Below are 14,747 nucleotides of genomic sequence, written 5' to 3' on the forward strand. Positions count from 1 at the left end.
TAAACCCTCCTTCACGTTCTGAGCCAGCACCTCCATCACAGCTACAAATAGTAGTGGACTTAGTACCGACCCCTGATGCACTCCCACCTTCACCTCAAACTCACCACTGTTCCCGTCCTTCGTCCTTACAGCTGTGCGCGCTCTTTTGTACATTGCCATCACTACTCTGATCAACCAATCCTCCACTCCTAACTTCCTCAATGCCCATGTCAATACTTTGCATGGAACCCTATCGAATGCTTTCTCCAGATCAACAAACCCAAGAAACAACTTCTTCCTCTTCTCCATGTACTTCTCCTGCAACTGCCTCACAATAAAGAGCGCGTCTGTCGTTCCTCTTCCTGGCATAAATCCAAACTGCATTTCGTCAATCTTCACCTTCTTCCTTATCCTCCTCTCCAACACCCTTTCCAATACCTTCATTCCATGCTCCAATAACTTTATCGCTCGGTACGAGCCACACTCCAGAGGGTCACCTTTCCCCTTGTATAGAGGGAGGAGGGTACTCAGTTCCCAATCCACTGGAATGTAGCCTTCTTTCACCACCAGATTACAGATCTCTGTCATTCTCTTCACAGCCCAACTTCCTGCTGCCTTCAACATATCTCCCACAACTACCGTCGGCCCTCCCGCTTTTCTACCCTTCATTGCTTTTATCGCTTCCTCAACTCCCTTCTCAGTTATCTTCTCTGCCGGTCCTAAAACTGGGTTACTCTCTATGTTGCCATCCCATTCATTCTCTGTATTCAACAGTATTTCCATATATCTTTTCCATCTTCCTTTAATTCCATCTGGAATTGTATACAGAACAGAAATACAGAACATACATCAGAGATACAGAACAGAAATCGTCATTTGAACTCACTTGCATCATGCGCTCTCGTTCTTGCTGTAGCAGTGAGCGACGATGTTCAAGTGACGCCTCAAATTCATGCAGAACATCAGCCAGTCCTGGATTCGCACCCGCAGCCCACTTAAGACGCTGTTCAATGCTGCCTTCCAACGTCCATAGACGATCCTGCAAGATGGAAAATATCCGAGAGACATCACAGTTGAGAAACTCACACAAACTGCAGCAATTGTAAAAAAGATTGACCTGTTTTCCTCTTTTTTTTTGTCTCTCTCTCTAAAACCCCTACCGCCCTCCCAAACACACAAACATCTACATCTACATCATAATATATCAGGTGCAAGACTTTCTAGGTTAGTGTGGTGTAACCTAAGCCTGTGCCCTTTATTTATTTTAAACAGGAAACGGAGGAGGGCCATGAGGATTCAAGGAGGTAAGAGGCGGGAGGTAGAAGAGGCGATAGGTAGAAGAGGCGGTAGGTAGAAGAGATGGTAGGTCGAAGAGGCAGTAGGTAGAAGAGGCAGTAGGAGAGGGGGTCGAATATGGCTACAATATGGAGTAGAAGAGAGTAAGATGGCCAAAGCGGGGGACGGGGGATGGGGGATGGGGGATGGGGGATGGGGGGGGGGGGGAAGGGTGGGAACAAAGAGGAAAAATCATCACTGCAACATTATTCTATCCAATATTAAAACTTTTATTGAAAGAAAAATTTGATTAATGTACATGGGATGAGGTTTTACAAACAAGATAAGTCTCAAAAAAAAAAAAAAAAAAAAAAAAAAAAAGTCTCAAAAGTGTCTCAAGATAAGTCTCAAGATAAGTCTCAAATGAAGTTCAGTTTTTCCTGAGCACACATGCCTGCAGACTCGTGATGGTGGCATCTGCCTGAGTGAAAGCCTGGTGCTTCTTCTTCATGCTACTAAGCACTGTGGCCCGAGGGAGCCCCAGCAGAGTGGAGCTGGCACTGCGGCTTCCAATGCAGTCTTCATGCTGCCACTGGAAAAGAAAGAGATCATTCTTTCAGGGAGCCTCAGTATAAAATCCTTATTAACATAACAGTGAGATTGAATGGCCGTTATCTTCACCTGTGTCTACCTTCAATGCTGCTATGCAACCCACACTCCCTTAATAGTAAGATTGACAAATTAGGCGAGAGTATGCACAATAATAGTACTGATCTTGCAGCAATTGCTGAAACTTGGTTTTCCCCCGAATCGGTTGACAGACTTATTAAATATTCCAGGCTTTGATTTGTTTTCACGCACAATGATGGAGCGAAGCAGAGGAGGTGTGGCAATTTACACCAATCAATATCTTAATGCTACACCTCTCAACGTATCAGTTCCTGATAACCAAGAAGTAGATTGTTTGAGAGTCCGACCTTCACGTCTGCCTTGATCGATAGCGAGCATATTCACTGCCGCTTGTCCATCACCCTCTGAAATACTAATTTGCAGACAAACTAAGTTTACCTCAGCTTGATCATAAATCGCTTCCTCACTCATCAGCTGAATAACTGGAATCATCATCCGACATGATTTAAATCGACTTGAACTTTAATTTACTTGGACTCAATGGTGCTGATGGTCAACCAGCCAACTTGCAATGATTCCACCCTGGACAAGATTGTTTCTAATCTTTCTGATCATTACAATCTGGGTGAGATTATTTCATCAGTGTGGCATTGTAAGAATGAAAGCACACCCTCATGTGCAGTAACGTTATTCACACATGCATTGTAAGACCAATGAGAGAGAACAACATAAATTAATTTGGAGCGTGGTTGAGCAATCATGACTAGTCTGAAGTCACGTCCCCCAATAATGTGAACAAGTGCAAGGTCTGCTATCACACACTCCACCGGGCCATTGACACCTACTTTCCACGGCGAAGTGTTCATCAGCATCTACAAGCAAAAGCATGGATAATGCCATTCATAAAGACTTGTACAATGTTGTCAGCATGCATTCTACCTGAGTGTAAAATGTCCACATTCCAACTTATGACTGAATGATGTGGAAATCCAAAATTATACTTTATCAAACTGTTGGGTATTTTTATCAAAGCAAATGGGATGCTCACGTCGGTTACATTGTTAACCGAGCTAACAGTCGTGTTTGTATGCCTCGGAAGTTGGAATATCATGTACTCGCAAGCAATGATCTTGAAGCCATTCTCACATATTTTGTCCTGTATTTGTATGATCGAGCGGAATCACAAAGCAGCAATGTAACTCCATTGAATAGTTCAGAAAAGAGCTCGTAGAAAAGAGCTTGGCCCTAACTATCAGAGATACTTAGATACTTTGAAAGATTGTGGTCAGGAGTCACTTAGGAGCAGACATGATCAACTTTGCCGTTCTTTTGTGATAACCGCTGCCAAATTCTAAGCTTCACCATTTGCCACTCACAGACAGTTCTCAAAGTGGCTAACAATTCAGGAACTTACAATAATTAACTGAAGATGTAAAAGGACAAGATTCAAGAACAGCCCAATGTCATATCTTATCCGCATATTGGATAATAATATATAAATAACCACCTTTAGAGGCCATTTTTCCCCGTAAAGCGGGTGTTGGCCTTTTTCGGGAACCGTGGTTGTTGTTGTTTTTTTTGGTACCCTTTTTGAAGCAATGTTTTACGGCTGGATGCCCTTCCTGACGCCAACCCTTTTTGCCGCCTATCCGCATATTGGATGGACCCGCATATTGAAATGACTTAAATTTTGAACTCTGATGCCATGTATCCAATTGAATCTCGATACAATTTATCCATTTCCTTTGTTTTAATATGCTATTTCTGCTCTCCTCTTGCTATTTTTATATTTTGGTAATTCAATGTTTATTGTCTCCACCACTGAAGGCGTCTGTCTGTCTGTCTGTGAGCCCTGTCTGTCTGAACAGGATATCTCAATTACATTAGTTAAAGATGGATTCAGATGAAACTTGGTGGACAGGATGAGTGTGTGACAAGGACAAATTGATTCTACTTTGGTGAAGATCCGGATCTGGATACGATAATTTTTTAAAATTAAAAAGTGATTCTTCACCATTCATAGATGGCGTCAAAAACGATAGCACGACATCACAAAGAGTTATGGACGGATTATGATAAAACTTGGTGGTGGAGTTGGGTAGTTGACAAGAACGAGCCAATTTGATTTTGGTTCAGATCTGGATGCAGATCCAGCCCATCATGGGGATACAATCCCTATGGATGCAGATCCAGCCTATTTTAGCCCCTTTTAGTGGCTGTATGCCTTGTCAGGGGCGATATCCATCGAAAAAAATAAAATAAATAAAAAACAACACGTAAACTGTTCAGCCTGGTGGGGGTAGTGCTCTACTGAGTGCCATTCTAGTTTGTGAAATTAATGATTGCAAAGCTTACCTTAATTCAGCCTGAAATAAACCGTTAATTATTGATACAAAGAGGGTGTCGAGTATGGTCGAGGCAGTAATAAGGTCAAAAACATCAAATATAATAAAATTAACCTACTTCCCACCTACCCAGCATCATTTCTTCCCCTCCCCGGGGCAGAAAGAAAAGTATTGATCGCCAAATACAAGGGCTGTGATAAATATAGGTGTATAGGCTAAAATGAATTTTAAATTCCGTTGGTTGAAATGTGCTTTGTACAAATTAAATTATTTTAAAAAGAAATTATTGTATGTTCTTGGTGAACAAGCATATTTGGGACATACAGTAAATATAAAGATGGATCCACCTGTGATGTACCTGAAACACCGTTAGATTAAGTCGGGCACGTTGCAGGCCAGCCTTGTTAAGTGTCAGGGTGTTGTTGAGACGTCGTGTCAAATCCTTGCGTTTCCAAGCTGTGTCAAAAGCCACTACAAGTTCCTCGGCACGGCGGATATCCTGTTCATTACAAAGACCAGTTGACAGCACATGCTTCAAGGCAGCCTCACACAGTTTATCAGCCGATAAACACTGCTCCAAAGCACTATTTCCCTCCATCTGCAAAGCACAGCATTCACAGGTATTATATTTACTGTGTGGACAGGTCTTGTATCTTTGAGCTGGTCATATTTCCTTTCTGTTACAGTTGGGAAACAAATAAATTGGCATCTTATGAACAACAAGAAGAAAAAGACATAAAATTTCATAGCCCCCATGGTTTTAGTAATTTTGCTGTACGGAGTTAAAGGTCTTCAGTCGGCCATCTTTGTTCGGATTACAAAACAAAATCTTCTGCATATGTATACTCTCAGGTATTGTCTTTGTGCAAAGTTTGAACAAAATCGGTCCATGCATGTCCGAGAAATGGTTGAGGAAATGGTCAATATCAGGATTGAAAAAAAAATAAATGGCTGCCAGTCTACCAGCCGGCCATCTTTGATCATGTTGCTAAATAAAGGGAGGTGCACATACAGTCACGTGAAAAAGTAAGTACACCCCATGTAAAGTTTTGACTTTTTCAACACATTTCAACATACAGCTATTTGATCTTCATTTCAACAATATTGATAGATAAAGGTGATATAATATAACAAATATCATGAAACATTAACATTTTGTAGTCCATTGTATAATTTAAATAAACATAAATGCAAATTTCGCATGTGGAAAAAGTAAGTACACCTTTGGCTCGAATAGGTGGTATTGCCCCCTTTCGCAGAAAACCTCAAGTAGGCGTTTCTTATAACTGTCTACCAGTCTCTGACATCGGCTGGGAGAAATTTTTGCCCACTCCATGCAGAATTCTTTCAGCTGTGCGATGTTTGAGGGGTTTCTTGCATGCACAGCTCGTTTCAAATCCCCCCACATCTCGATGGGATTTAGATCCGGGCTTTGACTTGGCCATTCCAGAACCCTCCATTTCTTTCTTTTCAGCCATTCATTGGTGGATTCACTGGTATGTTTAGGGTCATTGTCATGTTGCAAGGTCCCCCTTCGGTTGAGCTTCAACTTTCCGACAGATGGCCTCACATTATCCTCAAGCACCCTCTGGTACAATGAAGAATTCATAGTGGATTCTCTGATGGTGAGCTGCCCAGGCCCTGATGCAGCAAAGCTGCCCCAAACCATAATATTTCCACCACCATGCTTTGCAGTTGGTATCAGGTTCTTGTGGTCAAATGCTGTCTTTGGTTTTCGCCAAACATGTCTTCTGGTACTGTGGCCAAATAGCTCTACCTTTGACTCTTCTGTCCAGAGCACATTGTTCCAGAAGTGCTGGTCTTTGCCGAGGTGTTCATTGGCAAACTTTAGTCTTGCCCTGATGTTCTTTCTGGACAGCAAAGGTTTCCTCCTGGCACACCTCCCATGTAGATCAAATTTGTGCAGCCTCTTTCTAATGGTAGACTCATGCACTTTGACATCAACAGTGGCAAGAGCTACCTGTAGGTCCCGTGATGACATTCTGGGGTTCTTAGAGACTTCTTTCAGCATCTTGCGGTCTGCTCTCAGGCTGAACTTGCTGGGGCGGCCAGGCCTGAACAAGTTGGCAGTTGTTTGGAATATTCTCCACTTGCAGATGATCTTCCGGACAGTCGAATGATTGATTTCAAATTGTTTGGAGATCTTTTAAAACCCTTCCCAGACTCATAGGCATCTATAACCTTCTTTCTGAAGGCCTCAGAGCTCTTTTGATCTAGGCATGGTGACGCCACACACTTCAATAACAAAGAGCAAACCAAACTAAATGTCTGAGGTTTAAATAAGACAGGTTCCTCCAAGATCCTCTCTAACGATGTTCTAATCATTTGCACCTGAGCTGGTGCACCTGATTCTAATTTTAGGTATTTGAAGGAGTGATAAATGTCGGGGTGTACTTACGTTTTCCACATGCGAAATTTGCATTTATGTTTATTTAAATTACACAATGGACTACAAAATGTAAATGATATTTGTTATATTATATCACCTTTATCTATCAATATTGTTGAAAAGAAGATCAAATAGCTGTATGTTGAAATATGTTGAAAAAGTCAAAACTTGACATGGGGTGTACTTACTTTTTCACGTGACTGTATATGCCGCCATGTGCTGTGCTTTTGCCAAGTTTGAATAAAATCGGACCGTGCATGTTGAAGAAACGGTTGGAGACATGTTTAAGTAAGAAAATGGCCACCAATCGGTACGTGACTCCATTGTCGTGATAACGTGACTCCATTGTCGTGATAACGTGACTCCATTGTCGTGATAACGTGACTCCATTGTCGTGATAACGTGACTCCATTGTCGTGATAACGTGACTCCATTGTCGTGATAACGTGACTCCATTGTCGTGACAACGCTACTCCATTGTCGTGACAACGCGACTCCATTGTCGTGACAACGCGACTCCATTGTCGTGACAACGCGACTCCATTGTCGTGACAACGCGACTCCATTGTCGTGACAACGCGACTCCATTGTCGTGACAACGCGACTCCATTGTCGTGATAACGTGACTCCATTGTCGTGATAACGCGACTCCATTGTCGTGATAACGCGACTCCATTGTCGTGATAACGCGACTCCATTGTCGTGATAACGCGACCCCATTGTCGTGATAACGTGACCCCATTGTCTTGATAACGTGACCCCATTGTCGTGATAACGTGACCCCATTGTCGTGATAACGTGACCCCATTGTCGTGATAACGTGACCCCATTGTCATGACGTGACCCCATTGTCGTGACAACGTGACTCCATTGTCGTGATAACGTGACCCCATTGTCGTGATAACGTGACTCCATTGACGTGATAACGTGATTCCATTGTCTCTCAAACACCTTCCATAGGGATGTCCGAACGACCAAGTCAAATGCAGCTTTGATGTCGATGTATGCCACATTTAATGGGCACTGAAAAACTTGTTCTGCGACAATGCGAAGGGCTAGTATTGTGTCCGTTGTAGACCAGTTTGTGTGAAACCAGATTCGTGGGGGCATCTACACTGGAGCAGGATGGAGTGAATACGGATCAGAACAACATGAGCAAATACCTTCCAAGGGACTGGGAGCATGGGGATAGCTACTGTAGTTAGAGCTGGGGCCTTTGTCGTTGTAGATAGGAATCATCATGCCATTCTACTCCACTTTGCTGGAACATGCCCAGAGTTACAGACATTTATGAAAAGGCAATATATAGTCACGTGAAAAAGTAAGTACACCACATGTAAAGTTTTGACTTTTTCAACATATTTCAACATACAGCTATTTGATCTTCATTTCAACAATATTGATAGATAAAGGTGATACAATATAACAAATATCATGAAACATTTACATTTTGTAGACACGCTTTTCATTGTGAGGCAGTTGCAGGAGAAGTACATGGAGATGAGGAAGAAGTTGTTTCTTGGGTTTGTTGATCTGGAGAAAGCATTCGATAGGATTCCACGCAAAGTATTGACATGGGCATTGAGGAAGTTAGGAGTGGAGGAGTGGTTGATCAGAGTAGTGATAGCAATGTACCAAAGAGCACGCACAGCTGTAAGGACGAAGGACGGGAACAGTGGTGAGTTTGAGGTGAAGGTGGGAGTGCATCAGGGGGTCGGTACTAAGTCCACTACTATTTGTAGCTGTGATAGAGGTGCTGGCTCGGAACGTAAAGGAGGGTTTACCGTGGGAGTTGTTGTATGCAGATGATCTGGTGTTGATTGCAGAAAGTATGGATGGACTGAAGGAGAAGATGAACAAGTGGAAGGAATGTATTTAGACAAAAGGTCTGAAGGTGAACATCGGAAAAACGAAGGTGATAGCAAGTGGTAAAGCATGTGGTGAGCTGGAAAGAACTGGGAAGTGGCCCTGTGCTGTGTGCAGGAAGGGGTGTCGGAGTGAACTCCATTCAATGTACAATGTGCGCTGAGTGGGTTCATCAAAAATGTAGTGGTCTGAGAGGGTCATTAACCAGTGTGGCAGCTACATTCAAATGTAAGGTGTGCACAGAGGGAGCTGCAGATGGAGGAAATGTTGAGTTGGATCTTGGAGACGGCGTGAAGCTGGAAGGTGTGAAAACATTTTGCTACCTCGGAGACATGCTGAATGGAGAAGGTGGATCAGACTCTGCAACGGTTGCTCGGGTAAGATGTGCATGGAAGAAGTTTCGGGAACTGAGTGGCGTGCTGATGAGGAGGGGAGTGTCGTTGAAGGTGACGGGAAAGGTGTATGCTGCATGTGTGAGAAGTGGTATGATTTATGGGAGCGAGACATGGGTAATGAACGTAGAGCAGCAACGAAGGCTGGAAAGGGTGGAAATGCGAATGGTTCGATGGATTTGCGGAGTATCGTTGAGAGAGAGGAAGACAAATGATGAATTGCGAAAGACGATGGGAATAGAGCCTGTGATTGATGCTGTGAAGAGGAACAGGTTGAGATGGTTTGGTCATGTGTTGAGGAAGGATGAAAGTGACTGGTTGAGAAGAGTGATGGAAATGAATGTAGAAGGAAGTAGAGGACGGGAAAGACCGAGAAAGACTTGGCTAAAGATGGTGGAAGAAGAAATGCGGGCAAGGGGGTTAACAAGGAGAGATGCAGAAAATAGGGCAAAATGGAGAAGATTGTCATGGGGACCACAAGGCTAACCCACGCTCTAGCAGGGAAAATGGCCTTAAAATGCATGTTGTTGTTGTTGTATTTACATTTTGTAGTCCATTGTATAATTTAAATAAACATAAATGCAAATTTTGCATGTGGAAAAAGTAAGTACACCCCTACATTTATCACGACTTCAAATACCTAAAATTAGAATCAGGTGCACCAGCTCAGGTGCAAATGATTAGAACATCGTTAGAGAGGATCTTGGAGGAACCTGTCTTATTTAAACCTCAGACATTTAGTTTGGTTTGCTCTTTGTTGTTGAAGTGTGCAGCGTCACCATGCCGAGATCAAAAGAGCTCTCTGAGGCCTTCAGAAAGAAAGTTATTGATGCCCACGAGTCTGGGAAGGGATTTAAAAAGATCTCCAAACAATTTGAAATCAATCATTCGACTGTCCGGAAGATCATCTACAAGTGGAGAAGGTTCCAAACAACTGCCGACTTGTTCAGGCCAGACTGCCCCAGCAAGTTCAGCCCAAGAGCAGACCGCAAGATGCTGAACGAAGTCTCTAAGAACCCCAGAATGTCATCACGGGACCTACAGGTAGCTCTTGCCACTGTTGATGTCAAAGTGCACGAGTCCACGATTAGAAAGAGGCTGCACAAATTTGATCTACATGGGAGGTATGCCAGGAGGAAACCGTTGCTGTCCAGAAAGAACATCAGGGCAAGACTAAAGTTTGCCAATGAACACTGAGGCAAAGACCAATGAACACTGAGGCAAAGACCAGCACTCCTGGAACAATGTGCTCTGGACAGATGAGTCAAAGGTAGAGCTATTGGGCCACAGTACCACAAGACATGTTTGGCGAAAACCGAAGACAGCATTTGACCACAAGAACCTGATACCAACTGTAAAGCATGGTGGTGGAAATATTATGGTTTGGGACAGCTTTGCTGCATCAGGGCCTGGGCAGCTCACCATCATAGAATCCACTATGAATTCTTCATTGCACCAGAGGGTGCTTGAGGATAATGTGAGGCCATCTGTCAGAAAGTTGAAGCTCAACAAAGGTGAAGCTCAAAGTTGAGGTGGACCTTGCAACATGACAATGACCCTAAACATACCAGTAAATCCACCAAGGAATGGCTGAAAAGAAAGAAATGGAGGGTTCTGGAATGGCCAAGTCAAAGCCTGGATCTAAATCCCATCGAGATGTTGTGGGGGGATTTGAAACGAGCTGTGCATGGAAGAAACCCCTCAAACGTCACACAGCTGAAAGAATTCTGCATGGAGTGGACAAAAATTTCTCCCAGTCGATGTGAGAGACTGGTAGACAGTTATAAGAAACACCGACTTGAGGTTGTTTCTGCCAAAGGGGGGCAATACCACCTATTAGAGCCAAGGGTGTACTTAATTTTTCCACATGCGAAATTTGCATTTATGTTTATTTAAATTACACAATGGACTACAAAATGTAAATGTTTCATGATATTTGTTATATTATATCACCTTTATCTTTCTATATTGTTGAAATGAAGATCAAATAGCTGTATGTTGAAATATGTTGAAAAAGTCAAAACTTTACATGGGGTGTACTTACTTTTTCACGTGACTAATACCTCAAAGATTGGAATATCAGCACTTTTTCAGCGATATCATCACACCTCCACCATTTTTGAGTTTCTTCACTGCATGATGGACCTCAGACAAGGATGGAGGATTCACGCACAAGGTGACGTCACTGCCAGCTATGAGGGCCTCTTCCACTAGGTCGGGGCAGTGTGGAAGTTAAGTGCCTACTCAAAATGTTCTTTCCCGTCTGTGTGGGTTTCCTAATTGGTGTGGTGGGGTGTCCCACTTGCCTTCATGCTCAGAGTACTGCTTTTGTTTTTATTTGATTTCTGACCAGTACACATGTGCTGGATTGACCAAAAGGCAGTTCGAAGGTCGTTTTGATGAATACCTTCTTCAGTTTCATTGGCCAAGTGCTCATACCAAGAGTCGAGGTCTTTCCTAGCAGTCATCCGATAGACCACTCTCAAAGGCATCTTAATTCTGGAATGTTTCCTTGAAGCTGTGCTTACCTCTCCATATCAATAATGGCCAGGGTATCGGTCGACAACCAGGAGCATGGAAAGGCGGGGGGCAGGTGGAAGGCAAAAATGATACTGCTTTCGCACTTTTGTGTCATGTGGTGATCATAACTACGAAGTTTGGTGAATTTCTGCATAACCGTTTATTTAGGAGGAGATAGCGTGACAGTTGGACAGACAGACGGAGAGGATTGCAATTTCTCCCCTATTTTTTTCAAAAAGTGTGGAGATGATAAGCCAAAAGAGCACATGGTTGTCCTGTTAGTATTCCGATCTGAACCCATAGGTCATGATGCAGAAAAGCCAAGTTAAAATTATATTTTTGTCCATTGTCTACTCACGACACTGCATGCCATGTAAAAGTACACTTACATCTAGTTATATCTAGCCATCGGTACATGTGCAAGTTCATAACTCTGTGACTGGTCTTGTAATACCGACAAGCTCCACATAACAAAACATACCTGTGTGCCAATGTCAGTGCCAAGAGCCACAAGAAAACTGCACACAGTAAGGCTGAGGGTCCGAGTTGGAAGTCCAACAAGGAAAAAACGCACAAAATTTGCTGTGAAAGCCTTCACAGGATGTGCGAGCTGTTCTTCGTTGTGAAATGAGACTGTGGCAGCATCTGCCATATTCACACCCAATCCTCTCTCCACTTGCCAACCTATCACACCAAAAAAACAAGGACGAAACCAAATACTGCATAAACATTTACTGAAAGAGGTAATGGTGAGTGACACCAAAAAAATGCTCATTGAACATCATAGGGCTGGCTCATTACTTTTCTAAGAATAAATCACTGCAAAAGGCAAAACCCAAATTTGTCACGTATCCACAGAAGCAGCTGCGTACCCGAAAATGTGCGCACATTTGCACGGCACAGAGAAAAGAACTCTAACAGAGCATGGAGACGACGCAAGAAGGTGGCATCCGCAAAGCCCTGCATGCTAGGCGTGCCTTGCGTCATGGACCCTGGCACCAGGCAGGCGTCTTGTAGTACATCAACACAATGCCACTCTTGAGGTACCACCAAACCTTGAAGCTGGAAAAAATGTCAAACCGCACAAATTTTTAAGTGAATTGTGAAAGAGAAAAAGAGCCAGTTCCAATGGTAGCTCAATAATAACATCTAAAATGAACGTCCACAAACCATTGTAGTTCTCACCTTGTCAAGCAACAGTTTGTAAGCATCATCAACCTGTGCGAACATGCCATTAAAAGCCATCAGCAGCATCAGTCCAGCTGACATGTGTGTCGTCTCAATCAATGATGAATGCTCCGCTGCAACTCCTGCAGAATGATGCCGATTCTCAGCTCCAATGGATACAGGATGGTTTGCAGGCAGCTGGGGTGGAATTAGTTCTGAGTATTTCAAGCGCAAAGCCCTGCAGGACATGGAAGATAATTTTGCAATTTCACTTTAAATCATCTCAACATACAATACAAGATAATTCCTCCCTTCGCCGTTTTAATTATATAAAGGATGCAATCTGAAGCAGAGAGAATAACATCGGCAATATGAAAGGGAAGCATAACCAAAGAAAGAGGGTCACAAACGAAATGATTATGGAAATGGAAGAGCACAGGAAGTGAAAGTGTGAAAATGGAAGAAGGCAGAAAGAAATATAGTACTCAACAACAAAGTGAGAAGGATGACAGACAAGGCAAAAGAGAATGGATCAAGACCTCCAGAATGGATGAGGTGTGTATGTATGTAAGTTGTCAATTTGTGGTGTTCTCAGAGTTTTGTTTCAAGGCCTCTTTTCAGGATCGTCACTGATCCCCGGGAAAGACTCCAACTGCAGCTCGTTTGTGGTAATGTTCCCAGGGATGGTTTTGTAGGATTTTTGTTTGTGAGCTTCTTCTTTGTCATTCCCATTGCTCCAATCATCACTGGTAGAATTTTGGTGCTCTTCAGCTTCAAATATCTTTTCACTTCATTCTTGAGGTATTGATTAATTGGTCATTTTCTTGATTTCTACATTATTTAGGCCACAATCACTGGGTACTGAAACTTCAATTAGCAATGCCTTATTTTCCTTTTTGCATCCGAGTACTACATCCGGTGGCAGTGCTTTGCTTTCTATGTGCACGCTCGATGAGATCATCCGGATTGTATGTGAGCATTAAGTCTTTGTTTTCAATGATTGGTTTGGTTCGTTTCCATGAGTTTTGTAAAACTAGGATATTGAAATATTTGCAGATGTGCAAGTGGATTGATTATTCAACATACCTTGTTGTGCCTTTGGGTGTAAAGCTGCTCTGACATTGTTTTTTTGTTTTTTTACATCCCGATCAGCGGTTACTCACGCTTTTTGTTTCTATCATACAGACCTACACTTGTCGAATTCACTTTGTCCCGCTTTCTTCTAAAAAACATTCATGTGGTGTCGATGGTGTTGGGCATTTCTCATGATTCATCCTCCATCCCAGTTGAGCTGAACTCTTCTTAGCCATTCCATTGATCCTTTGTCTATCCCCAATCTGGCCAACTTTTTTTTTTCCCTGCTCTTTTGACTTTCTCCCAGTTGTCACTATATATATCTGCTGATATTTCGTCTTTTATTTTTCTTTTGTCTTTTTTTGCAATCAGTGGGGCTGTATTTGTTAGTTCTGTTTGGTGTATGCAATTTTTTTTTTTTTTTTTTTGTATACAACATCGAGGCTCGTGTAAGAGCTAACATTAATCACAAAAAAAAAAACACGGACACATAAAACATATAATAAAGGGAGCGGGAGACAAAATGGGGAGAGATAGGGAAGCACACAAGTACAACAGTAGAGAATAGGGACAATCGGGAGATCTGTGGGAAGGAGAGGGCTTGGGGGGACGAGGCATGGGAAGGGGGGAGGAGGCATGGGAAGGGGGGAGGAGGCATGGGAAGGGGGGAGGAGGAGTGGGAGAGGGAAAAAACACATGGACACTGCTAGGACTTCCAGGAAAGAAGTCGGTATTTCAAGAAAGTGGATCTGGGGTGAATTAACGGCAGTAGAAAGGATCAAGGTTTTGGATGGGGGAAGATAAGAGATGGTCGTCAACAGCTGTTTTAAAGACCTGGAGGGAGGAGTGGGATTGAAGAGTGAGGGAATTTGTTCCAGAGGCAGGAGAAAAGAGGAATGAAAGAGTGAAGGTGAGCAGAGAGTCTTGATTTTGGCAGTTTCACCAGAAGAGGGTTGCTGGCAGATCTTGTGCGACCTGTAGGAATATTTGTGGGACAGAGCACAGACAGAGCTGGGGGAGATAGGCCGGAAAAGAGTCGGTACAAGACAGAAAGACCACCAACCTGCCTGCGGTGAGTGAGTGAAAAGC

At 43.0% G+C, this 14,747-nt stretch overlaps 1 protein-coding gene across 1 annotated transcript in view; it reads right to left on the reverse strand.

The window, feature by feature from the left end:
* SMG1 (SMG1 nonsense mediated mRNA decay associated PI3K related kinase) overlaps window positions 1–14,747 on the reverse strand; it is a 302,694-nt gene that overhangs the window by 32,801 nt on the left and 255,146 nt on the right. Inside the window, exons 50-55 of the mRNA XM_068125825.2 lie at window positions 12,603–12,822; window positions 12,290–12,479; window positions 11,899–12,101; window positions 4,588–4,827; window positions 1,709–1,846; window positions 866–1,018 (exon numbers count right to left, since the gene is read on the reverse strand). Of these exons, the coding sequence (XP_067981926.2) occupies window positions 866–1,018; window positions 1,709–1,846; window positions 4,588–4,827; window positions 11,899–12,101; window positions 12,290–12,479; window positions 12,603–12,822 (1,144 nt within the window). The remainder of the gene's footprint in view (window positions 1–865; window positions 1,019–1,708; window positions 1,847–4,587; window positions 4,828–11,898; window positions 12,102–12,289; window positions 12,480–12,602; window positions 12,823–14,747) is intronic.

The sequence above is a fragment of the Myxine glutinosa genome, chromosome 10, assembly GCF_964187855.1.
Source record: "Myxine glutinosa chromosome 10, kmMyxGlut1.1, whole genome shotgun sequence".
In the NCBI taxonomy this organism is placed as follows: Eukaryota; Metazoa; Chordata; class Myxini; order Myxiniformes; family Myxinidae; genus Myxine; species Myxine glutinosa.